We start from the raw sequence: 26,768 nt of genomic DNA on the forward strand, positions 1-26,768 counted from the left end.
AATAACTAAAAGCGAGGAGAGGGAAAATGGCTCTACAGACAACTTGATTTTAGTTTTCTAACCTCTAAAACCATGAGACAGTAAATTTCTGTTGTTTTAACCCTTCTAGTTTGTAGTATATAGTTATGGCAGCCCTAGCAAATTAATGTGCTGGTGATGTTTTATTTTTTTAACCTGACGCATGGTTACCAGCTTTGTGAGATGTTTTGTACAATTTTTGTGTGCATTATACAATACACATATACACACACAGAACTAAACACTGGAGAATACCAGCATATAAATTGGGGGGAAAGGATCAGAACTGAAGTGTTCTAGAGTCCTTTTATTGTTGCATAAAGGCAGACACTTTGTAGGTATACTTTAGTCTTTAAATTATATAAATAAAATGTGGCAAAATGCCAATATAACCACAAAAACTAGAAACTATATAATTTACAAACCAATTAAAAGAAAAAGAAAACTAAAAATAAAATAGCAGAAATGAATAAAAAATATTGTCTATAGTGAACTTTTATGAATTAAATCTGGCAGTTAAAAGATGATAAAAACAAAAACAATTAAATAGTTCCACTTCTAATAAGTGTGGCTTATGTTGGATTAACCCTCCCATAGACAACAATTATAAACTATTTTAAGGCACTGGAGAGCAACGAAAATTAGGTAGAAACAGGACAGAAGCTGATCACCAAAAGAAGCAAACTGCACAGGGTTCAACGTGCAGCTTCATGGTTTTGTTGTGTCGGGGCATTCATCAATCCTTTTGGGACAAGGTAACAGAACTTAACCCAGAAAGCCAAACTCTCTGGCTTAAGGCATCATAGACAGAGTCTGGGTCAGTCATAGAAGCTAGAAAGTGAAGCTGCAGGGAAGGGAGGTTTTGAAAGAAAGGTATCCCAGAAGAAACAACAAAGCAACAGAAGATAGGATCCTCCAAATCTAGACTCTTAGTGGACTTCTGAACTGTGCACACAAAGGAGAGGATCTAAGATTCTCAGTGAAAAATAACAGGTGGGAAGTAAAAGAAGTAAGCAATTTTAGCTGTTGCTGATGTGGAGGAGGCAGAGTTTGTGGAGTATAGGTCTAGCAAGGTAACTGCTGGGAAAAAACAAAACAAAACAACAACATTGCTCAGATAAAAACAGCAGAATCAAAAGAATCTGTGATGTACATCCACAACATCCATAAACATCAGAAAAGGAAAAAGAAATGTAACTCAACAGTCAGGAGGAAGAGCAGCCAATTGAAACAAATCCCCAAGATAATCAAGCTGTTGGAATTAGCAGAAAAGAATTTTAGAAAAGTTCTATTTTCATGGACTTCAGGATGAATGGATAGGAAATCTCAAGAGAGAAATGAATCAGTTTTTAAAAAACCAACTAAATGGAAATTCTAGAACTGAGAAATATAGTATTTGAAATGGAAAATTTACTCAGTGAGCTTACACTGGAGAAGGTAGGGAAAAAAGTATTAATAAACTTGAAGGTTGAACAACAGAAATTATCCAACAAAGGGGTGCCTGGGTGGTTCAGTTGGTTAAGTCTCACTTTCACTCAAGTTCTCACCTCAGGGTCCTGCGATGGAGCCCTGCATCGGCTCCATGTTCAGCGGGGAGTCTGCTTGTCCCTCTGCCCCTGCCCAATTTGTGCTCTCTCTCTCAAATAAATAAATCTTAAAAAAAAAAAAATCCAACAGAGAAAAAAGATCGGAAGAAAATGCACACACCTGTGGATAAATTAAAGCCACCTAACATATGTATAACTGGAGTCCAAAAGAAGCAAGACCAAGTGGGGCAGAAAATTATGAAGAAATAATGGTTGGAAATTTCAACCCATTATTTCTAAAATTGGGGGAAACAGGTGCCTGGCTGAGTCAGTGGAGCATATGACTCTTAATTTTGGGGTTGTGAGCTCAAGCCTCACGCTGGGTGTAAAGATTACTTAAAAAAATCCTTAACATTGGGGGAAACATATAATTACTAAGAAAACTTGAAGTAGGATAAATACAAAGATAACCACATCTAGGGGCATTATCAAGAACTACTTAAATCCAAGGACAAAGTAGAAATACTGAAACAGCAACAATAAAAAAAGGACACGTTACATACAGGGAAACAAAAATACAAATTATGGTGACTTGTCATGAGAAATAATGGAGGCTGGAAGACAATAGAAGGACACCTTTAGGGCGCCTGGGTGGCTCAGTTGGTTAAGCGACTGCCTTCGGCTCAGGTCATGATCCTGGAGTCCCGGGATCGAGTCCCGCATTGGGCTCCCTGCTCTGCAGGGAGCCTGCTTCTTCCTCTGACCCTCCCCCCCCCCCATGTGCTCTCTGTCTCTCTCATTCTGTCTCAGATAAAAAAATAAAATCTTTCAAAAAAAAAAAAAAAAAGGACACCTTTAAAGTGCTGAAAGGAAAAAAAATATTTGTCAACTAGAATTCTAAAGCTAGAGAAAACATTCTTCAAAATTCAAGGAAAAATAAAGATGTCTCATATAAGCAAAAAAGAATATTCATCACTAGCAAAATGCATATTATAAAAAATTTTTTAAAAAAAATCCTTACGGCTGATGAAAGAAAAATGACACTAGAGGGAAACTCTACTGGAAAGAATGAAGGGTCACTAAAAATGGCAGCTGTGAATAAATGTAAAAGGATACATATTTTTTCTTTCCTTTCTTTAAAATTCACAGCACTGTTTAAAGCAAAAAAATAAGATTTTCTGGTAGAATTTGTAATACATGTAGATGTAATACATATGGCAACTACAGCATAGAGACTTGGGGGCAGGACATAAACTAACCTATAGTACTGGAAGGTTTCTACATTTTAGATAAAGTGGAGTACAGTAGCACTCAATACACTACAAAAAGCAAAAAAAATATACATTGTAAATGTATATTAATACAAAGTGCTAAAAAGCCCATAGACCTATTAAAATAGTAAAAACTAGGGACGCCTGGGTGGCTCAGTCGGTTAAGCATCTGCCTTCAGCTCAGGTCATGATCCCAGGGGTCCTGGGATCAAGCCCCACGTCGGGCTCCTTGCTCAGCAGGGAGTCTGCTTTTCCCTTTTCCCAGGGAGTCCCTTTCCCCTTGCTGCTCCCCCTGCTTGTGCTCTCTCTCACTCCCAAATAAATAAATAAATAAATAAATAAATAAAACAGTAAACTAAATACACACAATACAGTGAAATATAGTATTATAATAATCCAAAAGAAGGTACGAAAGGAGGAACTAAAAGATAAAAGAGGGGGCAAAGAGAAAACAAAATGGCAGACAAGAATTCAACCATGTAAGAAATTAAATATTAACAGACTAAATAATCCATTCTTTAAAAGTAGAGACTGTTACAGTAAATCAAAACGTAAGATTGAGGGACGCCTGGGTGGCTGTCGGTTAAGCGTCTGCCTTCAGCTCAGGTCATGATCCCAGGTTCCTGGGATCGAGTCCCGCATCGGGCTCCCTGCTCCGCGGGGAGCCTGCTTCTTCCTCTGCCTCTGCCTCTCTCTCTCTCATGAATAAACAAATAAAATCTTTAAAAAAAAAAAAAAAAAAAGTAAGATTGAACTTCATGGTGTCTATAAGAGATGTACCTCTCCCTCTCCCAGTTCCCCTTACCTCCACCCATATGCTCACTCTCTCTCTCAAAAATAAAATCTTAAAAAAAAAAAAAGATTTCATGATAAAAGGTATTACCAGAGATAAAGAACATTTCATAATGATAAATGGGTCAATTCATTAGGAAGACACATCAGAAATATAACAGAATTTTTCAATTAAAAACTTCAAAATACAAAAGAATAAACGGACAGAACCAAAGAGAAAAATAATACACAATTACTGATGAAGAATTTCTTATCCCTTCTGCAATACCTGATAGATCAACTAGATTAAAAAAAATCAGTAAGGATAAAGATTTGATATCAATCACCTTGACCTAATTGACATTTATAAAGCATTCTACACAATAAACACAGAAAACACATTCAAGTGCAAATGGAATGTTTACTAAGACAGACCACATGCTGGAGCATAAAAATCTCAATAAATTTAAAAAGATTAAAGTTTTACAGAGTATACTCTCTCACCATAACAAAATTAAATTAGAAATGAATACTAAGACATTCAAATATTTGGAAACTACATGATATACTCCTAAAGAGCCAACAGGTGAAAGAAGAAAATCCAAGGAAAATTAAAATATTTCAAATTGAAATATAGCAAAAATACAAGATATGAAAATTCGTGGAACATGGTAAAAGTAGAGGATTGACAAACTAGTCCGTGGGCCAAACCCAGTCCAAAGGCAATTTTTGTAAATAAAGTTTTATTAGACACATCCATATGCATTTGTTTATGTATTGTATATGGCTGAGTAATTGTAACAGAGACAACAGGAACTACAAAGTCTAAAGTATTTACCACTTGGTGTTTTACAGGAAAAGCTTGTTGACCCTGGTTTAGAGGGAAATTTATACCTTTAAATATTTCTATTAAAAAGAAACATTGTTGGGGCGCCTGGGTGGCTCAGATGGTTAAGCGTCTGCCTTCGGCTCAGGTCATGATCCCAGGGTCCTGGGATCGAGTTCCACATCGGGCTCCCGGCTCAGCGGGGAGCCTGCTTCTCCCTCTGACCCTCTCCCCTCTCATGCTGTTTCTCTCTAGCTCGCTCTCTAAAAAATAAATAAAAAAAACTTAAAAAAAAAAAAGAAACATTGTAACTCACTAAGAAGCTATAAAAGACAAGCAAACTGAACCCAAAGTAGAAAAATGGAATAAAGAGCAGAAATCAATGAAATTGAAAGCAGCCTCAAGAGAGAGAAATTATCAACTAAAAAAAGTTCATTCCTTGAAAAGATCAAATAAATTGATAAACTTCTAGTTAGACTGATGAGGAGAGAAAACAAAAATCACCAGTATCAGTAACAAACGAGGAAACAGCACCACAGATCCGATAGAAATAAAGAGTACATTTGATACATTTGACAATCTAGGTAAAATGGACAAATTTCTTGAAAAACACAATTCTCTAAAACTGACACAAACTGAAACAAAATCTGAACACCTTTATACATTAATCTATTATCAAAAAACCTCCCAGAAAGAAAACTCCAGGACTAGATGGTATAAAACATTTAAAGAAGGAATAAAATCAGTCTTGGAGTGAGTTCAACAAAATGGTGGAGTACGCAGCTCTAAACACCAGTCCTTTCACAGAAACAATGAAACACAATTAGAAACCATCTGAAACAACTGTCAAATGTCTGAAAAAACCTCAAAGGTTCAGAGAAACCAAGCAAACACTAAATCAAGAAAAAGACAACATAAACACAGTAGGAAAGTTTTGTTGTATTTTTACTTGCCCTTTCTTCACCAAACCTTGACTTGGCAGCAGTGCATATTCCTAGTATGGGACCCTGGTCCCTGGTTCCATATGGAGCAGAGTAGAAGTTACAAATTACTGTGTTGTCTGTTTTAATCTGTGTGGGGGCTACAAGAAGGACTGATACAAAGCACTCATCTCTGTTTTTCCTAGCTCAGAACCCATTCAGGACAGAAAAGCACTGAGCATTGCTTAAAACATTGTAAGAATAAAAAATACCACAGCCTGTGGCTAGAGATTATGGTTGGGACATACAACACACTGCCTGATACCCAGAAGGAAAAGCCACAGAAAATTTCTTTGGGAAATCAGAGCATTCAAAAGCACCTATGTAGGGCGCCTGAGTGGCTCAGCTGGTAAGCGGCTGCCTTTGGCTCGAGTCATGACCCCAGGGTCATGGATCAAGTCCCACATTGGGCTCCCCCTGCTCAGTGGGGAGCCTGCTTCTCCCTCTCCCTCTGCCTGCTGCTCTACCTGCTTGTGCTCACTTGCACTGTCAAATAATAAAATCTTAAAAAACGTAAAACAAACAAAAAAAATAAAAGCACCTATGTATACTAGGGAATTTAGAAAGCTGGGCAAATGCATAGGACAGAATGCATGCTAAGAAAATACTTGAGGAGCGCCTGGGTGGCTCAGTTGGTTAAGCGACTGCCTTCGGCTCAGGTCATGATCCTGGAGTCCCTGGATCGAGTCCCGCATCGGGCTCCCTGCTCAGCGGGGAGTCTGCTTCTCCCTCTGACCCTCCCCCCTCTCATGTGCTCTCTCTCTCAGTCTCTCTCTCTCAAATAAATAAATAAAATCTTTAAAAAAGAAAAAAAAAAAAAGAAAATACTTGAAAAGACCCTAAGCTTTCACCACTGGGTGATCTGTACATCAGTGTAAGCCTGGCTAAATATTGAAGAGTTCTAGCACAGAGCCAATTTGCAAACACTGGGAAAGGTGTTTTTTGTTGTTTGTTTTTTTAAGCTTTTGGTATTCAAGGCAACCCCTGGGAAAACACCAGCTGAACACAAGCTAAAAGAACAGAAACTTAGGGGCATCTGGCTGGCTTAGTCGAAAGAGCACGTGACTCTTGATCTCAGGGTTGTGAATTCAAGCCCCACGCTGGGTGTAGAGGTTACTAAAAAAATAAATAAAACAAATAAAAAGAATAGATGCTTAGATACTTCAATGATCAGACATGACAAGAAATAGTTTTTTGCAAAAATATTACTGACCCTGGAACAACATGGGTTTGAACTGTGAGGGTCCACTTATATATGAATTATTTTTTTATAAATACAGTATATTACTGTAATGTATTTTCTCTTCCTTATGGTTTTCTTAATATTTTTATCTGTAGATTATTTTATTGTAAGAATACAGTATGTAGTACATATAATATATAAAATATGTATTGACTATTTTTTTTAAAGATTTGAGAGAGTGAGCACATGCACATGCACAAGTAGGGGGAGGGGCATAGGAAGAAGGAGAGGCAGACTCCCCACTAAGCAGAGAGCCTGACATGGGGCTCAATCCCAGGACCTCAAAATCATGACCTGAGACACTTAACTGACTGAGCCACCCAAGCGCCCGTGTACTATTTTTTGTAAGACTTATTTAAGAGAGGGGCGCCTGGGTGGCTCAGTCGTTGGGCGTCTGCCTTTGGCTCGGGTCATGATCCCAGGGTCCTGGGATCGAGCCCCGCATCGGGCTCCCTGCTCCGCGGGAAGCCTGCTTCTTCTCCCACTCTCCCTGCTTGTGTTCCCTCTCTCGCTGTGTCTCTCTCTCTGTCAAATAAATAAATAAAATCTTTAAAAAAAAAAAAAAGACTTATTTAAGAGAGACAAAGAAAGAGAGGGTGTGAGCCTCTCTTTCTCTCAAATGGACAACTGTAGCCTTCAACAAAACAGCACTCTGGGGAAGAGAGAGAATATGATTTCCAGAGGTACTATAGTATTTGCATACCCAGTTTTCAACAACAACAAAAACACAAAGAATACAAAGAAACAGGAAAGTATGGCCCATTTAAAGGGGAAAAAAAATGAGTTAAACTGTCCCTGAGAAAGCCTACACATTGGACTTACTGGACAAAGACTTTAAACCAACTATCTTAAATATGTTCTAAGAGCTAAAGTAAACCATGGACAAAGAACTAAAGGAAACCAGGAAAACAATGTATGAACAAAATGAGAATATCAATAAAGAGATGGAAATTATGAAAAGCCACTAAATAGAAATTCTGGAGCTGAAAAGTACAACTAAAATAAAAAATTCATTACAGGAGTTTAACAAATTTAAGCAAACTGAAAAAAGAAACAGCAAACTTGAAGACAGAACAATTTATCCAGTTTGAAGATAAGAAAGAAAAATGGGGGGCACCTGGGTGGCTCAGTCGTTAAGCGTCTGCCTTCAGCTCAGGTCATGATCCCAGGGTCCTGGGATCGAGTCCTGCATCGGGCTCCTTGCTCTGCGGGGAGCCTGCTTCTCCCTCTCCCACTCCCCCTGCTCGTGTTCCCTCTCTTGCTGTCTCTCTCTCTGTCAAATAAATAAATAAAATCTTAAAAAAAAAAAAAAAAGGAAAAAAGCAAGCAGAGGCTAAGGGACAGGTGGAATATCATCAAATGCAGTAAGATATGCAAGCAACCAATACATGTACTGCTTACCACGTACCAGATTATTCTAGTAAGATAGGTATACTAGTATTCCCATTTTTTAAAATGAAGAAACTGACACACAGTGAAGTTAAATAACTTGCCCAACATAACCTGACTCATAAGTAGCAGAGCTGAGTTTTAACCAAGGCAGTCTGAATTCAAAGTCTGCACTCTATACCACCATATTATGTGGCCTCTATTTCCCCTGTCTGGTATACAAAATAGATTATAGAGTATCTTTATGATTGGCATGGGTAGTCAAGAGTCTGATACTGGTCTACAGAGAATAACAAAGAATGAAACAAATCATGGTGGTGGAAGGAGAGGGTAGATAAGGGAAACTACCATTCCTCAAGGTAAAAGTCACAAGCAGATTTATCAGGCCTTTTGCTACCATTTGTCAGGCATTTAGAGTGTTATGTTGGGAAGGGAAAGAATGAAAAGAGGCTTAAGAAGTAATTTAAACTTTTCTGAGTTTTGCTGTTAGTTCTGACTAAAATATCACTTTGCTTCCACGGTGTAGGGTCAATAAAATCACCCACTCTTCTCCCAACCAAATCGCCTCTATCTTAATTTCCCTTATTCAGCTATAGAGAGATGGGTCCTGGTAGCTCTAACATGTTCTGAGTTTGTTACAAGTTTATTCTTCAACAAACAATTATTTAGTGCCAAACACTAGGTGCTAGGTGCTGTCGAAATAAAAACAACAACAAACAGAATCTTACTTCTAAAGAGGGTAAGAGAGAAAAATTTTAAATCTACCTGGTATGGTTCAGAGGGAGCCTAGAGAAGGCAGTAGTTCACTCTCTCTAAAGTTGGTAAATCGAGTACGGACCATCCAAAACTGTCTACAGAATGTCAGTTCTCTATGGTTCAACCTAAGAGATGATATTTGAGCTAGTTCTTGTTGGGTGGAGGGGATAAAGAAGGGCATCAGAGGAAACTGTGAAGGAAACATATCCCTTAACTTAGAGGGAACACAGTGTGTTTCTCAAACTTATTCATAAAAAGCATCAGAAAATAAAGCACATATCTAACACTTTGATTTTTCCAGTTGATTTTTCCTACCTCATAACTAGGTAAAAGTTTAGAGAATCTTTTCTTGAATTCTTTAATAGTAATCCTTTTGCCAAACTAAAGAATCACAAAAATGTAAAAACTCTCCTAATCATAAAATAACCATAGATAACAAAATGTTAGAAACTCTGGTACACATTGCCTTATACATATCTCAGATTTCCTGGATTAACTAGGAACCATAAAAACTGTGAAGGTTTCCCAAGAGTGGTTATTTAAAAGTTATGATTTTGTGTGGCATCTTCCACGGGATTAGTCATGAGTGGCAAATAAAGGTTGCCAAGTCTAAACTACTTAGATGCTCAATGGTGTTTAACTTTTAGTGGCCTTGATAAACAACTTAGGTGGCAGGTTATTTATTTATTTATATCTTATTTATTTGAGAGAGAGTGTGATCATGAGCAGGGGGAGAGGCAGAAGGAGAAACAGACTCCCTGCTGAGCCGGGAGCCCAATGCGTGACTCAATCCCAGTACCCTGGGATCACGGCCTGAGCCGAAGACATGCTTAGGAAGGCAGACGCTTAACCGACTGAGCCACCCAGGCGCCCCTTGTTTGTTTTTTTAACCCACAAAACTTCTTTCATTTGTTTAACTCATCATTATGTGGCTGCTAAGCAGTGAGCTAGATCTTGAAAAACCATGTTGGGAAAACAAGTTAGTCAAAAAACTTGCTTCTAATTAGGCTGTAGATTTACTGCCAATTTCGCTTAACCACTGAATTTTGGCTGTAAGAAAGAAAGATTAGAGTTACCTTTTTTTTTTTAAGATTTTATTTATTTATTTGACAGAGACACAGCGAGAGAGGGAACACAAACAGGGGGAGTGGGAGAGGGAGAAGCAGGCTTCTCGCTGAGCAGGGAGCCCGATGCGGGGCTCGATCCCAGCACCCTGGGATCATGACTTGAGCCGAGGGCAGATGCTTAACGACTGAGCCACCCAGGCGCCCCAGATTAGAGTTTTCTACCTCACTGAATGGATGAATAAATTTCACTGCCAGATTCAAATTCCCAAACTCCTAATAGCACAAAGCTCTAGTATACTCTTAATTAAACTAATTGCATTATGTGAGAGATCAAGCAAATACACAGAAAACAAATCAGCTGGGCCATTTTTTCTGTGCTTGTTTAGCCATATTTTCCTCCCTACTTTCTAGTCTCCACATTCCCACTTTCAAATCTCCAATAACAAATACTTTATTGGAATATATATTAAGGCTTCTACTGTTGCCCTTTAATGTTAAAGGTGCCAGTATAATGGTTTCAGTTCTTTTGTGAAGTTTAAACTATTCTCTAAAATCACTGTTTTGTTTTTCCCCATGGTTATTAAGAAGCACAGTCTGTTATACAAAAACCAAAGTGAATAAATGGGCATATGCCAACCAAATAGTGGTACAGCCAGGAAATGAACTTGATGTGAGGTTAATACAAAAGTTCTTTTTAACCTATGGAAGAATATAGCTTTTCCTTTAAGAAGAAAGAAAATAATTTATAGAAATAGTCTATTAATATTCACATGTAAGTGCTTGTTTTCATAATTCTACTGCTTAACATTTAATATTCTTAATTTAATACTACTCAAAATAAAGAAAAATTTGGAAACCAAAACCTTCTCCTAGCCCACTTGCAAACTTTTTCTGCAAGGGGTCAGAAAATATTTTAGGCTTTTGTCCCTAACTCATCTTACATGGGAAAATGCAAACTCTCCTTTAAACAAGGAAAAAATGTTTTTGAAATTCAGGGGTAGGAGGGAGTAGGTGAAGAGCAGGTGAAAAGGCAAGAGAGGGAGCAATTAAAAAACACGCAGATATAGTCAAATAGAAAAAGGATTAACTTCATTAGGTTACCTTCTGTGGATCTCAATTCTTCTTCTGTTGAAGTATTTTTTATACCCAGGTTATCATCACTGTCACATTCTGTAAGGCAGAATCAATAAATGCAAATTTATTTCTGAAAAAGTTATTGTGCCATAACTTATGTTATTCTCAAACAATCTTATTTTCGATGACCACTTCCATACCCAAGCTTACTAATTACAATTCATTATTATACCTCTTTCCTTGTAAGTTTGCTTTTAAAATGCTTACCAAATACTACTTAAATTAAGGGGGGGGGGAGCTAATGAAATAGTCAACTCAATTTTAGCTCTGTATTCAAATCATTTGAAAAATTTCTTTTAGCACAACTGTTGATGAAATATAAAATTCTATTATTTAAAAAACTGGAAATTAAGAAAAGCTAGTATGCTTGTTTAAATCCAGCAAATAAATTCCAAAGTTTAATTTGCATGAAATCGTCTTAAAAATTTTTAAGAATGGTAAGATAAAACTCTTATTTTGAAAATCATGCATTCATTGCTACAGAGACCATGGGTTTAAATTAGCAATACCTATGCACAGCACAAACTCACTTACCTGACATCTTAAATACTTTCATAATGAAAGACCTAACTCTATAAAAATGACATTGGCTGACCAGGTATTGCCAAAGTCACTTAAAATTTGAACCAGTGACCAAATATTGGATTTATCACTTTAACTACATTTAAGTCAATATATACATCACAGTGACTGAATCAGGGTTTAAATAACTGAATATAAGTCATATGGACATATTTGATTCTGTGGAAAATATGTAAAAATTCAAATATACATTTAAAAGATAAAGATTTTTTAAGTGTTTATAAATGAAAACCACTATATTTCACTTTGCTGCAAAAATTTGTTTAAGTCATCTTTTGCCAGTCTAGCAAAAATATTGTTGTTGTTGTTGTTTTTACAATCTGTTATATACACCTAGGAATTCAAGTATTTCAAGCAATGTTTTAGGGAAATAAAACATTCCATTGACAACCTGAAGAACAATAAATTAAGCCTTAAAACATTAGAAATAAAGAGAAAGTACCCAAGGTTTTTATTATTACAATTCAAAGTTAATGCCAGTCAAAAGAAGCATGTCTTAACTGGACTAAATAAACAATTCATCATTGCATACAAGGCCTAAGGCAAAACTGTAGGTTTGAATCACAAGGATCAGCATGAGTCTCAGCTGCAAAAATTAAAAAGGTTTCCTTTCCCTTAAACAGCACCCCCTGAAGCAGAGAAAATCATGAATATTCTTTCCTATTTTCATTACCTTAAAAAGAATTGTATCATATAGATTTTTAGGATGTTGCCCAAAGCAACAACCTATAGTCAGTCTCATTAACAGGCTGAAGAAACAGGCAGACAGACTTAAAATTAAGTTCAACACTTATTTTATATAATGTCTCCTGGATAGAGCACGATGCTACTTCAATCAGCCACATTTTCACAGCATAGGTGAACTTTTCTGTTCAATATTTAAGATGGTTTTAAAAATCTGTGTAATTGGGGCACCTGGGTGGCTCAGTCGTTTAGCGTCTGCCTTCGGCTCAGGTCATGATCCCAGGGTCCTGGGATCGAGCCCTACATCGGGCTCTCTGCTCGGCGGGAAGCCTGCTTCTCCCTCTCCCACTCCCCCTGCTTGTGTTCCCTCTCTCGCTGTGTCTCTGTCAAATAAATAAATAAAATCTTAAAAAAAAAAAAAATCTGTGTAATTGATATGGCTCTATAGATACCAACTATACTTAAGGCTTCCTTCCACCCATTCATTCCAAAATGAAAACATAACGTAAACAGATATGACAAAGTCCTAGGTCTTGTGGTGTTCATATTCAAAAAAAATTATCTTAAAGCATAGTAAAATCTGTTTTCAGTGTGAATTCACTAATTCATAATATCTTCTGTTCAAGTTCATCCTTGTAATACCTAAGAAAATATATCTAGGTAAGTTAATACTTCACATAAAACTGCAAGGAAGATGTTTAACTACTAAAGAATTATAAGCAACTGAACAACACAGAAAACTGTGTTGTTTTTTTTTTTTTTTAAAGATTTTATTTATCTGAGAGAATGAGAGAGAGCAAGCACATGCGAGGGGGGAGGGTCAGAGGGAGAAGCAGACTCCCTGCCGAGCAGGGAGCCCGATGTGGGGCTCGATCCCGGGACTCCAGGATCATGACCTGAGCCGAAGGCAGTCGCTTAACCAACTGAGCCACCCAGGCGCCCGAAAACTGTGTTTTTATTTTATTTATTTATTTATTTTTAAAGATTTTATTTGAGAGAGAGAGAATGAGAGACAGAGAGCATGAGAGGGAGGAGGGTCAGAGGGAGAAGCAGACTCCCTGCCGAGCAGGGAGCCCGATGCGGGACTCGATCCCAGGACTCCAGGATCATGACCTGAGCCAAAGGCAGTCGCTTAACCAACTGAGCCACCCAGGCGCCCCGAAAACTGTGTTTTTAAAAAGAAAATTTTACAGAAATCAAGTCAATGTTCTTCAACTAAGTTACAAGATCTGGCTAAGTTGTGTTATATTTAAGAGCCCACAGAATTTTTTATATAAGCAATTGTCACCAATGATATAGTAAAAAATGGGAATGCAGAAATTCAGTCACAGAAAAGTGGGGCTGAGATAGGGGCTTCTTTGTTTAATTATGAGATAAAAGGGAATTTACTTCATTGTGCTGATCACTTTCCTTAGCTATGTTTAACATATAATCAGAAATATCAGAACCCACAATCAAACCTCTTTATTTTCTGCCCCTCCCATGCATCTTCCTAAATGTTATTAAAAAAAAACAAAAAACACAACTCTTATATTTGGTATCTTTACACAAACTCTGCAATGTCATTACACTGCAGCAAAAAGTCTCTCATTATATTTTTCAAGGAAATGGTTAGAGTCAATGATTCACACTGAATTCTCTACATCACAAAATCAGACATTTGTGTCAGTAAAAGCCTCAGCCTTAGCAGGAGATACTGATAAGGAGAAAAATACTTGCAGGTAGCTTATTTTAACCTTTCTGGACCTCTGCTCCCTCATCTATGAAATGGGACAAGCTAACACATCCTACCTCAAAGTGTTGCAAAGAGAATTAAATAACATGTGGAAGTTACTCTTTAAACATGTTTTTAAACGTCTTCAAACATTACAAATATAAAAAATAGCTAGCATTAGTGGCTGGCACATTATAGCCTTCAATAAAGATTAGTTCCCTTTTGGAGAGTCTGGGTGGCTCAGTCAGTTAAGCATCTGACTCTTGATTTTGGCTCAGGTCATGATCTCAGGGTTGTGAGATGGAGTCCTGCTTTGCCTCGGATTCGGCGCTGGGCATGGAGTCTGCTTAAGATTTTCTCTCTCCCTCTGCCCCTCCCCGGAGCCTCCCTCTCTTAAAAAAAAAAAAAAAGTTCCCTTTCTTTTATTTTTACATTTTTTTAAATGTAAGTTCCACACCCAAAGTGGAGGCCAACGTGGAGCCCAACGCAAGGTCTAAAATCATGACCCAGAGAGCAAGGTGTGAGCTGAAACCAAGTCAGATGCTTAACCAACTGAGCCACCCAGGTGCACCCCCCGCCCTTCTCTTCTTTAAAACATTCAAAGATTTTATTTATTTGAGAGAGAGAGGGTGCGAGAGTGTGCGGGGTGGGGTGGAGGGGGTAGGACAAAAGGGAAGGAGCAGAGGGGGAGGGAGAGGGACAAGCAGATTCTGCACTTAGTACAGAACCAACTTGGGGCTGGATCCCATGATCCTGAGATTATGACCTGAGCCAAAACCAGGGGTTAGTAGCTCAACCAACTGAGCCACTCGGGTGCCCCTCTTCTTTAAAACATTTAAGTGACAAGTTATAACCGCATTTTTGGAATATGACTCGAGTTAGAATCAACATATATTTGTGAATAAAATGTAAAAGGTCCAAAAGAAGAGAAAGTCTACCTGGCTCCTCTGATTAGAATTACTAGAAAGGATCCATGTATCTTGGCAAGTTTTAAAACAGTGAGGAGTACACTATAAAACAGAACTGATAAAGGATAAGGGGGCCAAAGGTGTCAATTAAGGACAAATTAATAAATGTTTTAAAATATCTCTACAGGGATTTATATTTATACATTTATCCTGTGCTGGAATCCTGATGCTTAGAAGGAGAGAGATTTTTATAGGGCAAAAGCCATGACATTTTCAAATCTCAAACTTAAGTCTATAGGCTTGCTTTGCTGCAAAAAGTAAATGACTTACCCTAAGTCAGAGATCTAAAAAAGTACCAGTAGTAAAGCTACTTAGCTGTTCCCTCCATGCCAAGCTAAAACGTAATACCTTATGGCCAACTGGCTGGACATTCATATCATTCATATCAGCCACTCTGAATATCTTTATTTTTACTGAGATAAACACCTCCTGAAAAAAACCTTCAATTAACTGAAAAACTGGCAAAGACTAAAAATAAGATATCACATAATCACTGATTCTCATGACACTATTCAATAGATTCTTCCTTGTTTATACAGGAAGCTCCAGTCTAATATCATTTTCTGGTCCTACTAATGGAAAATTTCTGAAAAGTTAGAAAGAAATAAGAGGTTCAAACTTCTATCATTTGTCTCTGCTATGGTGGAGATTTAAAAAAACTGAAAAATCAGCAGACTGTCTCTAAATCAATGATTAATATAAGAGAACTTCTCACTGGATGTTACTTATAGTATGAACTGCTGTCATATCCTAAGGAGAGTTTTGTGGTATGGTTGGTAACTGGGAGCCCTGAGACCACAAATCCCCTGAAGTTGCATGTGATATTATATATACATGTTCATTTTTTTAAATTTTTTTTTTTTAAGATTTTATTTATTTATTTGAGACAGAGAGAATGAGAGAGAGAGAGCACATGAGAGGGGGGAGGGTCAGAGGGAGAAGCAGGGAGCCCGATGCGGGACTCGATCCAGGGACTCCAGGATCATGACCTGAGCCGAAAGCAGTCGCTCAACCAACTGAGCCACCCAGGCGCCCTATACATGTTCATTTTTGAGGAAAGAAGCATTGAAAGCTTTTGTCAGATTCTCAAAAAGGTCCACTGATTCCCACCCCAAAACCACACTGCCTTAAGAAACTGTCTAGCTGTCAAATCTGAAGATAGGAATACTGTGCTAATAAGCTAGAAGGAAGGAGTTATCCTGGCATTCTTAGAGTAACCAAAAGTACCTAAAGGCCCAAGAAGAATTAATTACAGTATTTGTGGATATTGAGAAATCTTCTAAGTCCCAACATGTATCAAATATCATTTTTAAACAAATACTATTATTCTACCATTTACAAAGATTTGTTAGGAAAGGTGATAGAATAAAGTTATCCAAGGACTGTTCTTTGATTTTCTCGTTACAAAGTTCACTACTAGGCAATTTGATGTCTTTAAGTCTTCCATAAAAAAAAAAAATTGTCTTAAACTGAATCTGAACATACTGTGATTCAGTATAACTTATTTTTTTGAATTTTAGAATTAGTTACAAAAGCATCATCAAATCTAGGTCTAACTGAAACATCATGATTTAAGGACTATACATATCTCTGGCCACTTAGTCTTAATAATTCTCATTACTTTTAAAATGTAGTGGCTAGGGGCGCCTGGGTGGCTCAGTCGTTAAGCGTCTGCCTTCGGCTCAGGTCATGATCCCAGGACCCTGGGGATTGAGCCCCGCATCGGGCTCCCTGCTCCGCGGGAAGCCTGCTTCTCCCTCTCCCACTCCCCCGCTTGTGTTCCCTCTCTCGCTGTCTCTGTCAAATAAATAAATAAAATCTTAAAAAAAAATAAAAAATAAAAAAATAAAATGTAGTGGCTATAGCACATGAAAAGATGCTCAACATCACTAATCATTAGGGAAATGGAAATGAAAACCACAATGAGATACCACTTCACACCCATTAGGATGGCTATCAACAAAAACAAACAAACAAAACCTAGAAAATAAGTGTTAACAAAGATGTAGAAAAACTGGAACCCTTGTATACTCTTGGTAGGGATGTAAAATGATATAGTTGCTATGGAAAACAGTACAGAAATATCTCAAAAAATTAAAAATAGAACTAGCTTATGATTCAGCTATTCCACTTCTGGGTACATACTCAAAAGAAATAAAAGCAAGGTCGAAGAGATATTTATACATCTGTGTTCATAGCAGCATTACTCACAATAGTTAAAAACATGGATTCAATGCAAGTATCCATTGATGGATAAATGGATAAGCAAAATAAAGTCTACACATACAATGGAATATTGTTTAGCCTTAAAAAGGAAGGGAATTCTTACCTTTGCTATAACCCAGATGAAACTTGAGGACATTATGCTAAGTGAAACAGGCCAGGTACAAAAAGACAAATACTGTATGATTTCACTTATATGAAGTATTTAGTCAAAATACTATAGAATGGTGTTTTCCAGGGGTTGGGAAAAGGGGAATGGGGAATTACTGTTAAATGGATATAAAGTTTCAGTTTTGCAAGATGAAAAGAGCTGTGAAAATGGATGATGGTGATGGCTGCACAAAATGTAAATGTAGGAAACACCTGAAGTACATACTTCAGAATGGTTAAAATGGTAAATCTTATGTTCTGTATATTTTACCACAATAAAAACTATTGGAAAGAAAAACTAAGGAATAAAAAAAGTAGTGGCTAGGAATCATATTTTCTTCTTATGGTAGTAATAATAAAAATAGCTGCTATTTATTGAGCACCCATAGTACTTTATATGCTGTGCTAGATACTTTACACATATCACTAATTCTTAAGACTTTATAGATATAAAAAGTGAGGGTCAGAAAAAGATGAGTAACTTGCCTGAAATCACACAGCAAAGCAGCAGCAAAGTTAGCATTCAAACCAAAGAAAGCCCATGCCCTTCTTTATGCACTGTACTATCTCTGCATTTCACAAAAATTCAGAATGAAGTACACAGGTGTCCCCAAAGAGCAGTAAATTCAAAAGAGCACTGAATATGAACGAATGATTAAAAAAACACCTAGCACATAGGGGTACTCAGAGGGGAACAATCAGCATGTAATAATAACCTGTATCTTATCTCCAACCCTAATATACCCATGCAGACCTACTTACATGCAGCTCTCATTTCCAAATAAAGTTGGTAAGAGAAGCAAATCCCTAACAGTTTTCACAGTGACAATTACAAAAGAGATGTTCCCCAAAGCAGCAGCATAGGAAAAGAAGAAAAAGGGTCAGCCTTGGGTGGCAAAGATAAAAATTTAAGTACTTTACAGGATATTAAGTAGATGTTGTTAAGGACTGGGGACAGGATGGCAAAAGAATAAAAGAAAAAGATTAAAAAAAAAAAAGCAGCAACCAAAGATAAGAAAAGCAAATGGATGAAAACAAAAATTACAGAATAGGAAGATAAAATGCAGTACTAAGGCATGACATAAATATGTAAAATAGAGTCGATTTTCCTTTAAAGAGCAGTTGGGCTAATAGATTAAGGATTCCTAACTTTGCAGAAGTAAATTCATCCACTGTAATTCAGTGATGAGAGCAAAATTCTTCAAAATGGGTTTTCAATCAAGATGTGGCTCCAAACATGCTGAAAGAAAAAAATAGCTAGGAGGACAGTTGGAAAACTTAGGGCATATAGTAAAAATGCCAAAAATAGGTTTTCATCGAGGTCATATATCAGTATCTTCAAATCTTAGTCATGGCTGCAAACCATTAGGATATTTAAAAATTTGTTCTTTTCTTCTACCATATTTCAGAAATTACGAAAAAAAAACCTCATCTGAATCCCTAGAATTGCATCCTTTCTTAAATACTTCTTAGTGAAACTGAACATAAGCACACTCTTTCACTGAACAATATCAGAAAGTCAGAGAAAACAGTGTAAATCCTGGGAATAGGACAGGAGGTACCGACCTCTTCCAAGGAATTAAAGATCTCTCAGGGCTTCATTTTTGTCCCTGTCAACCTCTTAAAATTGGTTTTTTTTTTTTTTTTCCATATTATTTATTGCTTTCTGGTTTAACCTATAAGCAATTAGCTTTCTGAAAAAGTGAAGATAAATTTGGTATTTTAGAAACAGTGAAGGGCGCCTGGGTGGCTCAGTTGGTTAGGCGACTGCCTTCGGCTCAGGTCATGATCCTGGAGTCCCGGGATCGAGTCCCACATCGGGCTCCCTGATCAGCGGGGAGTCTGCTTCTCCCTCTGACCCTCCCCCCTCTCATGCTCTCTCTATCTCATTCTCTCTCTCAAATAAATAAATAAAATCTTAAAAAAAAAAAAAAGAAACAGTGAAAATCTGGATTCTGAGCTTTGCAAAACTGCACTAACATATGTATATTTTATATACTTGAATACAGATTTTATCTAATAGATCAGAAAAGGCTCCAGAAAATTCTAAAACACTAAAGAATGAGAGAAAAGTAAAAAATAAGAAATATAGAAGTATGAGAACACGATGCTCTAGTGAGCAGCCAACAGTTCACTAGTGGACAGCAGTTTATTGGTTTCTCTCAGCAGTGAAGTCTCCTCCTCTTGGGCGGTTTGCACTGTGACTGCAGCTGCGTACCTTTGGTGGTATCAGATATGCTATTTAACAAGGCACACATCATATCTCCCTCTAAATGGTGAGGGTTTAGTATATGTGCTGGCCTCTGAGTCTTCTTAAATTGATTCTCTAGCTCCAGAAAACCTTGATCTCCTGAGAGGATGGTGAAAGGAATTTGCTTGGGTAGTTGTTCATCTAGACGGCCAGCCTAAGTTGGAACAAAATGCATATGTTGATAGAAATCAGTACTTGAGGTTTAAATTAAGTTACATCTATTTCAGAATGAACACATACCTAGAAAGGTGTATTTATTTAAGATTTTATTACTTTTAATTTTTTTTAAAGATTTTATTTATTTATTTGACAGAGAGAGACAGACAGGGAGAGAGGGAACACAAGCAGGGGCAGTGGGAGAGGGAAAAGCAGGCTTCATGCCGAGCAGGGAGCCCGATGTGGGGCTCGATCCCACATGACCTGAGCTGAAGGCGGCCGCTTAACCAACTGGGCCACCCAGGCGCCCCATGATTTTAATACTTTTTAAAATGAATCTCTATACCCAACGTGGGGCTTGAACTCAACCTTGAGATCAAGAGTTGCATGCTCCACTGACAGAGCCAGCCAAGCACCCCTAGAAAGATATATTTAGCTTGTTTTCTAGCTCCCACCAAAGTATGATATAAAGATCTCCTTCATAAATAAAATACGCCATATTTAATCAAATGTAAAATGCCATCAATTATCAGATATTTTATGTGCCACCAAGAAAGAAAAAAAAAAAAAAGCCAAAAGAAGTACATAAAGCTGGAATACTATAAGGGCTACATACTTAATCTAAGGGTAATACATAAGAAATAAATCTGCCATAGAGAGAGGGTAAGCAAGGTAATTTGCATAACTCAATCTTAGCACTGAATAAATGGAAAAGGAAATGTCTTATGGTTTAAAATGTAAGCAGCAGCCAACAAGTATGCAGAGAGGGACAGTACCTGGCTGGCTTAGTCGGTAGAGCATGTGACTCTTGGTCTTGGAGTCATGGGTTCGAGCCCCATGCTGGGTGCAGAGATTACTTAAATAAATAAAAAACTTAAGGGGTGCCTCGGTGGCTCAGTTGGTTAAGGGTCCAAATCTTAATTTTGGCTCAGGTCATGAACTCAGGGTTGTGAAATGGAGCCCTGTGTCAGGCTTCACACTGGGCATGGAGCCTGCTTAAGATTCTCTCTCCCGCCCTCTCCCCCTTGCCCCTCCCCTCTTTCTAAATAAATAAATAAATAAATAAACTTAAAAAAAAACACACACAGAAATACCTAAAAAACAAATCTGCAGAGTAAATTCATGCTATCAGTGTGATACATAATTCCTTAAGCAGAGAATTTAATTTAAAATGGGTCTCAGGTTGGTAGCTTCTCTAGGTGACTGGCAGAGAAGCAAATGCAAATCCCATCTAGACCAATGGTGACTGTTAAGGTGCCCCCCCAATTTCAGAGATGTTAAAATGTCAAAGTATCTTAGCATACATGAAGTACAATGTCATCTCTTGACCGTTATTCTATAAATAGTTAAGGGTCTACAATGAGTAGCTGACAGTCTGCTAGGAATTGGGGAAAAAGGCAGTAAGTAAGTATGATATGGGCCCTTGCCCTCATTAGTCATAAGTAGAACCCAATGCAGAAGATTTTATACAAAAATACAGCACTGAAGCATGCTCTATAGGTGTCATTACGATCCAAGTGGAAAGGAAATTCCAAATGGGTCCTAGATTCATGTTAGATTTTTAATAAAACACTCACTCACATGCATACATATGGCAAAATCAGCAGCATCTTTCCTTTTACTACAACGAGGATGAAGGAAGAAGCATCCAATCCTATTCAGGTAATTATAGATCTTACAGTTGAGTGGAGGCTTCCAATTGGTGTTTCCTCCTATTATTTTTAGAAAAGGCATAAATGATAGTCAAACAGAAAAAAAAAAGAAGAAAAGAACACTAGATACAACTGAAAGCTCAATCATGAAAAAACACTATTAGAGAAAAATTTTTCTAGAGGGTAGGTACTAGATTAGAATGCAGAATTCAATTCTAGAATGGGTATCACCATTTTGTTGCTTTACAAAATCTTGGCAAAACAGGCCAACTTCCTTCAATCTGCCTATTCATCTGGAAACACAGAGGTATGTTAGTGAGAATCAAAAGTAATGTGTGTGATAAGACTCTGAATGGTATACTTCTATAAAACCGTATTAGTGGTTTTTTTTCACAAATATGTCAAGGCTACTCAGTGGATAGAAATTATGGGCAATCAGCAAAGCTAAATTTACTAAAAGACTGTACTGGATAACTTTATCCAGGTCAGTACATTTCTATCTTAAATCCAATCCTCCTCTTTTTATGTTGTTCCCTATCAAACATGAAGTTTATTGGATGTTCACTATACTAACCTTCTGTAAATCAAAGAAGTCTCTCTCCCTGTTTGGTCAATGGTTTGTAAAGAGATATTTAGATGAATACAGTAAGGATGAACTGAAGAGGCAGTTGTGGCATGTTGAAAATCATACTAGTTCTGTAGCCATGAGGCCCAACCAAGTTCAAAAGCTAACTCTACTATTTATCAGTTTTATACTTCGGAAAAAAAATAAACTCAGCATACTTTTTTATATTTAAAAAACGAGATAAATATAATAATCAGTAAACATGAATTAATACGAAGCATAGTACCTGGCACACTGCAGGTGTTGAATAAAGGCTTTTTCAGTATGTATCTAAAGATCCACAAACTTTAGGTCACCAAAGAGAATTAACATTTACCACACAGAAATGTAAAGAGAAAAATATTCTAGCAGAGTAGCTATAATGCAAAGTGACAATATTCTAATTATGTTTGTATGTTCTAATCAAGAAGGTTCAAGAGCAGTCCTTTTAACGTGAAACATATTCTAATGGAAAAAAGAGGAGAGGGTATCATTTCAAATGTTTTCCTTATCAACCATACCTTGAAAACCCCAAATAAATGTTCCTTGGTTAAGATGCCCTGGCAGATGACCAAAAAAGTTTGACCAGTTATCAAAGTCTACAAAGACTATATGAGTCATGGTTCGCAGATAATCCAAATCTGGAAGCTCAACAACTTCTTCATCTGAGAAGAGAGAAACATTAACCTGAATTTGGTTAAGAATTAGCTAAAAACATTTTAATTGCTCAAGTTTAAAAGATATTAGAGACTATACAAAAATGTTAATTTTGATTATTAATTTCTAAACCTTTTCATGAAGTCCAAACTTGTACATGACACAGTATACTAACACCAAATAAAAAATATTCTGAACATTTCAAAAATTTCATTATTCTTTCTATATATACATGCCACTGACCCTAAAGCCTGCCTTTCTTTTTCTAATTTTTTTTTAAAAAGACCTATTTATTCAGCATCATGATGAGGGTATCACATTTAGCAATCAACAGCATAGGTGTTAAAAAAAAATCTGTATTAAAATCCTTTGTTGGAATGCTTTTTTCCATAGAAGAGAAACTAAAACAATCTGTTATATTAGTCACAAATACAGTGCTTGAGATTTTTTGCCCATACACGTGAGTATTGTCTCAAACATGTCTTTTTTGTAGCAGCTAGGCCCTGCCACCACTGTTGGTTGAGTTCACAAATCCGTTGTAACATGCAGCTTCCCTGTCACTTCTCTGGCTCTTCTCTCCTGCTAAACTTTGTTTCCTGGCAGTAATTAAAACTTTCTGCCACCACTATGCCACTGCTGCTGCTGGAACCGCCACAGCCATGTTGGTTTTGTGGTTTGGAAAAGTACTGCTGGCCTCCACCACCACAGGGGCCAGAGAGTCTGCCTCCAAAATTTCCTTCTTCCATGGGTCCAGAATTTCAAGATTGATTGGTTGTAATTGCCAAAATCATTACAGCTTCCACTACCTCCAAAACTTCTCCCATCATTACCAAATCCATTATAGCTAAGGATTTCTTTAAAAGTAATTTATACAAGGAATTTAAAAAAAAATAATGTCCTGGAGGGATGCCTGGGCGGCTCAGTGGGTTAAGCATCTGCCTTCAGCTCAGGTCATGATCCTGAGTCCTGGGGTAGAGTCCCTCATTGGGCTCCTTGCTCAGAAGGGAGCCTGCTTCTCCCTCTGCCTGCAGCTCCCCCTGCTTGTGCTGCTCACTCTCTCCAACAAATAAATAAATAAAATCTTTAAAAAAAAAATAATGTACTGGAGGAACTAGAAGACCAAGTTTTGAGGCTAAATAACCAAAATCTTGTACCATCCATCAAAATAAAATTTCAAGGTTATCTGTTAAGAACTTCTCCCACCAGAAGTTTCTTTTCCCAATCTAGACTGATTTATTAGTAACCTGTTAGCTATGTTAAAAACCCTAGAGAGCAGAAATGAAATAACCTACAACCCTGCTACCATAAAGTGGTGCATAAGAGGTCCTGGTAGCACACCAGCACCTCCCACCATAAACACATCTTTTCTTGGTTCTCTTCGATTCTTTCCTCTTCCACCATTTTCCAACTCTTGTTCTCCATCCCTCTCATTTCTTTCATACTTTTCTATAATGATAAGGCCTTGAAGTTTCTAGTGGTTAGCAATGTAAACCTTAATATTTTAAACTATTTTTAAAATGACTAGGTTTTACTCTACCTAATAGAGACTCCTTCAAATATACTACTGCCATCTCCTCCCCATTTCCAAGCCACCCATCTTCTTTTATCTTTTCTTAAAATTCTTAGTAATTGTAGGGGTCCCTGGCTAGCTCAGTCGGTGGAGTATGTGACTCGATCTCCGGGTCGTTGAGTTTGAGCCCCATGTTAGGTGTAGAAATTACTTAAAAAAAATTTTTTTTAATTCTTAGTTAACTGTAGATTTAGATACTACAATCATCTACCAAACACAGACCAACATAAATTCCCAAAAACTAATCGGAAAAACAAAAGAAAAGCACAAGAGAATATAAAAACAGTGTGACCACTGCTTTACTGTTTGAAGTAGAGCTGAATGGGTCAGTAGCAGGTCATGTAATCATTTCTTACATAAAACATGCCATGACTAAAGATGATACTGAGATCTACACATGCTATAGAGCAAGGCTGCATAAACTCAATAGTTCACAAAAATAGTTTATAAAAAAATTTTAGGGGCACCTGTGTGGCACAGTTCATTAAATGTCCAACTCTTGGCTTCGGCTCAGGTCATGATCTCAGGGTCATGAGATCAAGCCCTGAGTCGGGCTCTGTGTTCAGTGTGGAGTTTGCTTGAGTTTCTCTTTCTCTCTCTCCCTGTGCCCCTCCCGCTCATGCATAAGCTTTCTCTCTAAAACAAATAAATCTTTAAAAAAACATTTTAGCCAAAATTTTCATATATCCTCACTGTCCCCACTATATATTGTATAATTTACCAAAATCTAATATTTATTTAAAAGAATATACACTTAAAATTATACTTCTAAATAAAATAAAAACATTGTACCCTTCTAGACTTACTTAGTCTTATCACATGGTGCAAGAAGTCAAGTCTAGAGTAATTACAAAGGAATCTATACCTCAGTTTTCTCCCTGGTTTCTTGCTACCACTTGTAACTCTTTTTTTTTTTTTTTTTTTTAAGATTTTATTTATTTGAGAGAGAGAGAGAGAGCACAAGCAGGGGGAGTAGCAGGCAGAGGGAAAGGGAGAAGTAGGCTCCTCACTGAGCAGTGAGCCCGATGCGAAGCCTGATCCCAGTGCACTGGGATCATGACCCGAGCCAAAGGCAGACACCCAACCCACTGAGCCACCCAGGAGCCCCTGTAACTCTACTTCTAATTGCCATTTTAACTCTAAGTAATAGTTTTGCTTCCAAGAAAATCATAACAAAAATATACAAATTCTGAAGTGATCTTTAAGACTTCTCATACTTATAAAATTAGGCCAAAATATGAGGATGTGGAGGAAAAGGAACCCTTCCTTATACACTGCTGGTGGGAATGCAAACTGGTACAGCCACTGTGGAAAACAGTATGGAGGTTCCTTGAAAAATTAAAAAGAGAATTACCATATAATCCAGTAATTCTACTCCTGGATAGTTACCCAAAGAATATGAAAATACTAATTCAAAAAGATATACGCATCCCTTTGTTAAATGCAGCATTATTTACAATAGTCAAATTATGGACACAACCCAAGTGTGCACTGATATATGGATAAAGATGACATGGCATGTATGTGCATTTTATATATTTTTATATATATATATATAAACAAAATATTACTCAGCCATAAAAAGGAATGAAATCTTGCCATTTGCAACAACATGGATGGATCTAGAGGGTATAATGCCAGAAAGACAAATACCATAGGATTTCACTCATGTGGAATTTAAGAAATAAAGGGAAAAAAAGACAAACAAAAAACCAGATTCTTAAATATAGAGAACTGGTGATTACCAGACGCAAGTTGGATGGGGGGATGGATGAAATAGGTGAAGGGCTTAAGAGTACACTTTATCATAACGAGCACTGACTATTACATAGAATTGGTGAATTACTAATATTGTACACCTGAAACTAATATGTTAACTACACTGGAATAAAAAAAAATTTCTTAATAAAAAAAGATTCAGCCAACAACAACAAAAGAATAAAGTCAAAATAGAAACAAAAAGAGTTCACTTGATTTATCTTTTTAATGAACCTAAATCTAAATGATAAGAAGAGTCTAAATGTTCCGGATAACTTTCAAATCTGACTTTCAGAAAGACTATCAATTTCCATCATCTCTCAAAATTCCTATGCTTTTTGTAAAAGAAAATGTTATCTTAAACACATTGTTTTTTTTACTTTTTTTTTTTTTTAGATTTATTTATTTGAGAGAGAGAATGAGAGAGAGCACGAGAGGGAAGAGGGTCAGAGGGAGAAGCAGACTCCCTGCTCAGCAGGGAGCCCGATGCGGGACTCGATCCTGGGACTCCAGGATCATGACCTGAGCCGAAGGCAGTCGCTTAACCAACTGAGCCACCCAGGCACCCTTAAACACATTGTTAAAAGCTAATATATACTCGGGGCACCTGGGTGGCTTAGTTGTTAAGCGTCTGCCTTCGGCTAGGGTAATGGTCCCAGGGTCCTCGGATCTAGCCCCGCATCGGGCTCCCTGCTCTGCGGGAAGCCTGCTCCTCCCTCTCCCACTCCCCCTGCTTGTATTCCCTCTCTCGCTGTCTCTCTGTCAAATAAATAAAATCTTAAAAAAAAAAAAAGCTAATATATACTCTTCGTCCCCTT

General features: G+C 37.3%; 1 protein-coding gene across 1 annotated transcript in view; it reads right to left on the reverse strand.

Moving 5' to 3' along the window:
• Positions 1 to 26,768, reverse strand: part of ZNF451 (zinc finger protein 451) — a 98,161-nt gene that overhangs the window by 3,210 nt on the left and 68,183 nt on the right. The window contains exons 11-14 of the mRNA XM_021691983.1: positions 22,487 to 22,630; positions 21,291 to 21,421; positions 19,521 to 19,707; positions 10,949 to 11,017 (exon numbers count right to left, since the gene is read on the reverse strand). Of these exons, the coding sequence (XP_021547658.1) occupies positions 10,949 to 11,017; positions 19,521 to 19,707; positions 21,291 to 21,421; positions 22,487 to 22,630 (531 nt within the window). The remainder of the gene's footprint in view (positions 1 to 10,948; positions 11,018 to 19,520; positions 19,708 to 21,290; positions 21,422 to 22,486; positions 22,631 to 26,768) is intronic.

The sequence above is a fragment of the Neomonachus schauinslandi genome, chromosome 8 (genome assembly GCF_002201575.2).
Source record: "Neomonachus schauinslandi chromosome 8, ASM220157v2, whole genome shotgun sequence".
In the NCBI taxonomy this organism is placed as follows: Eukaryota; Metazoa; Chordata; class Mammalia; order Carnivora; family Phocidae; genus Neomonachus; species Neomonachus schauinslandi.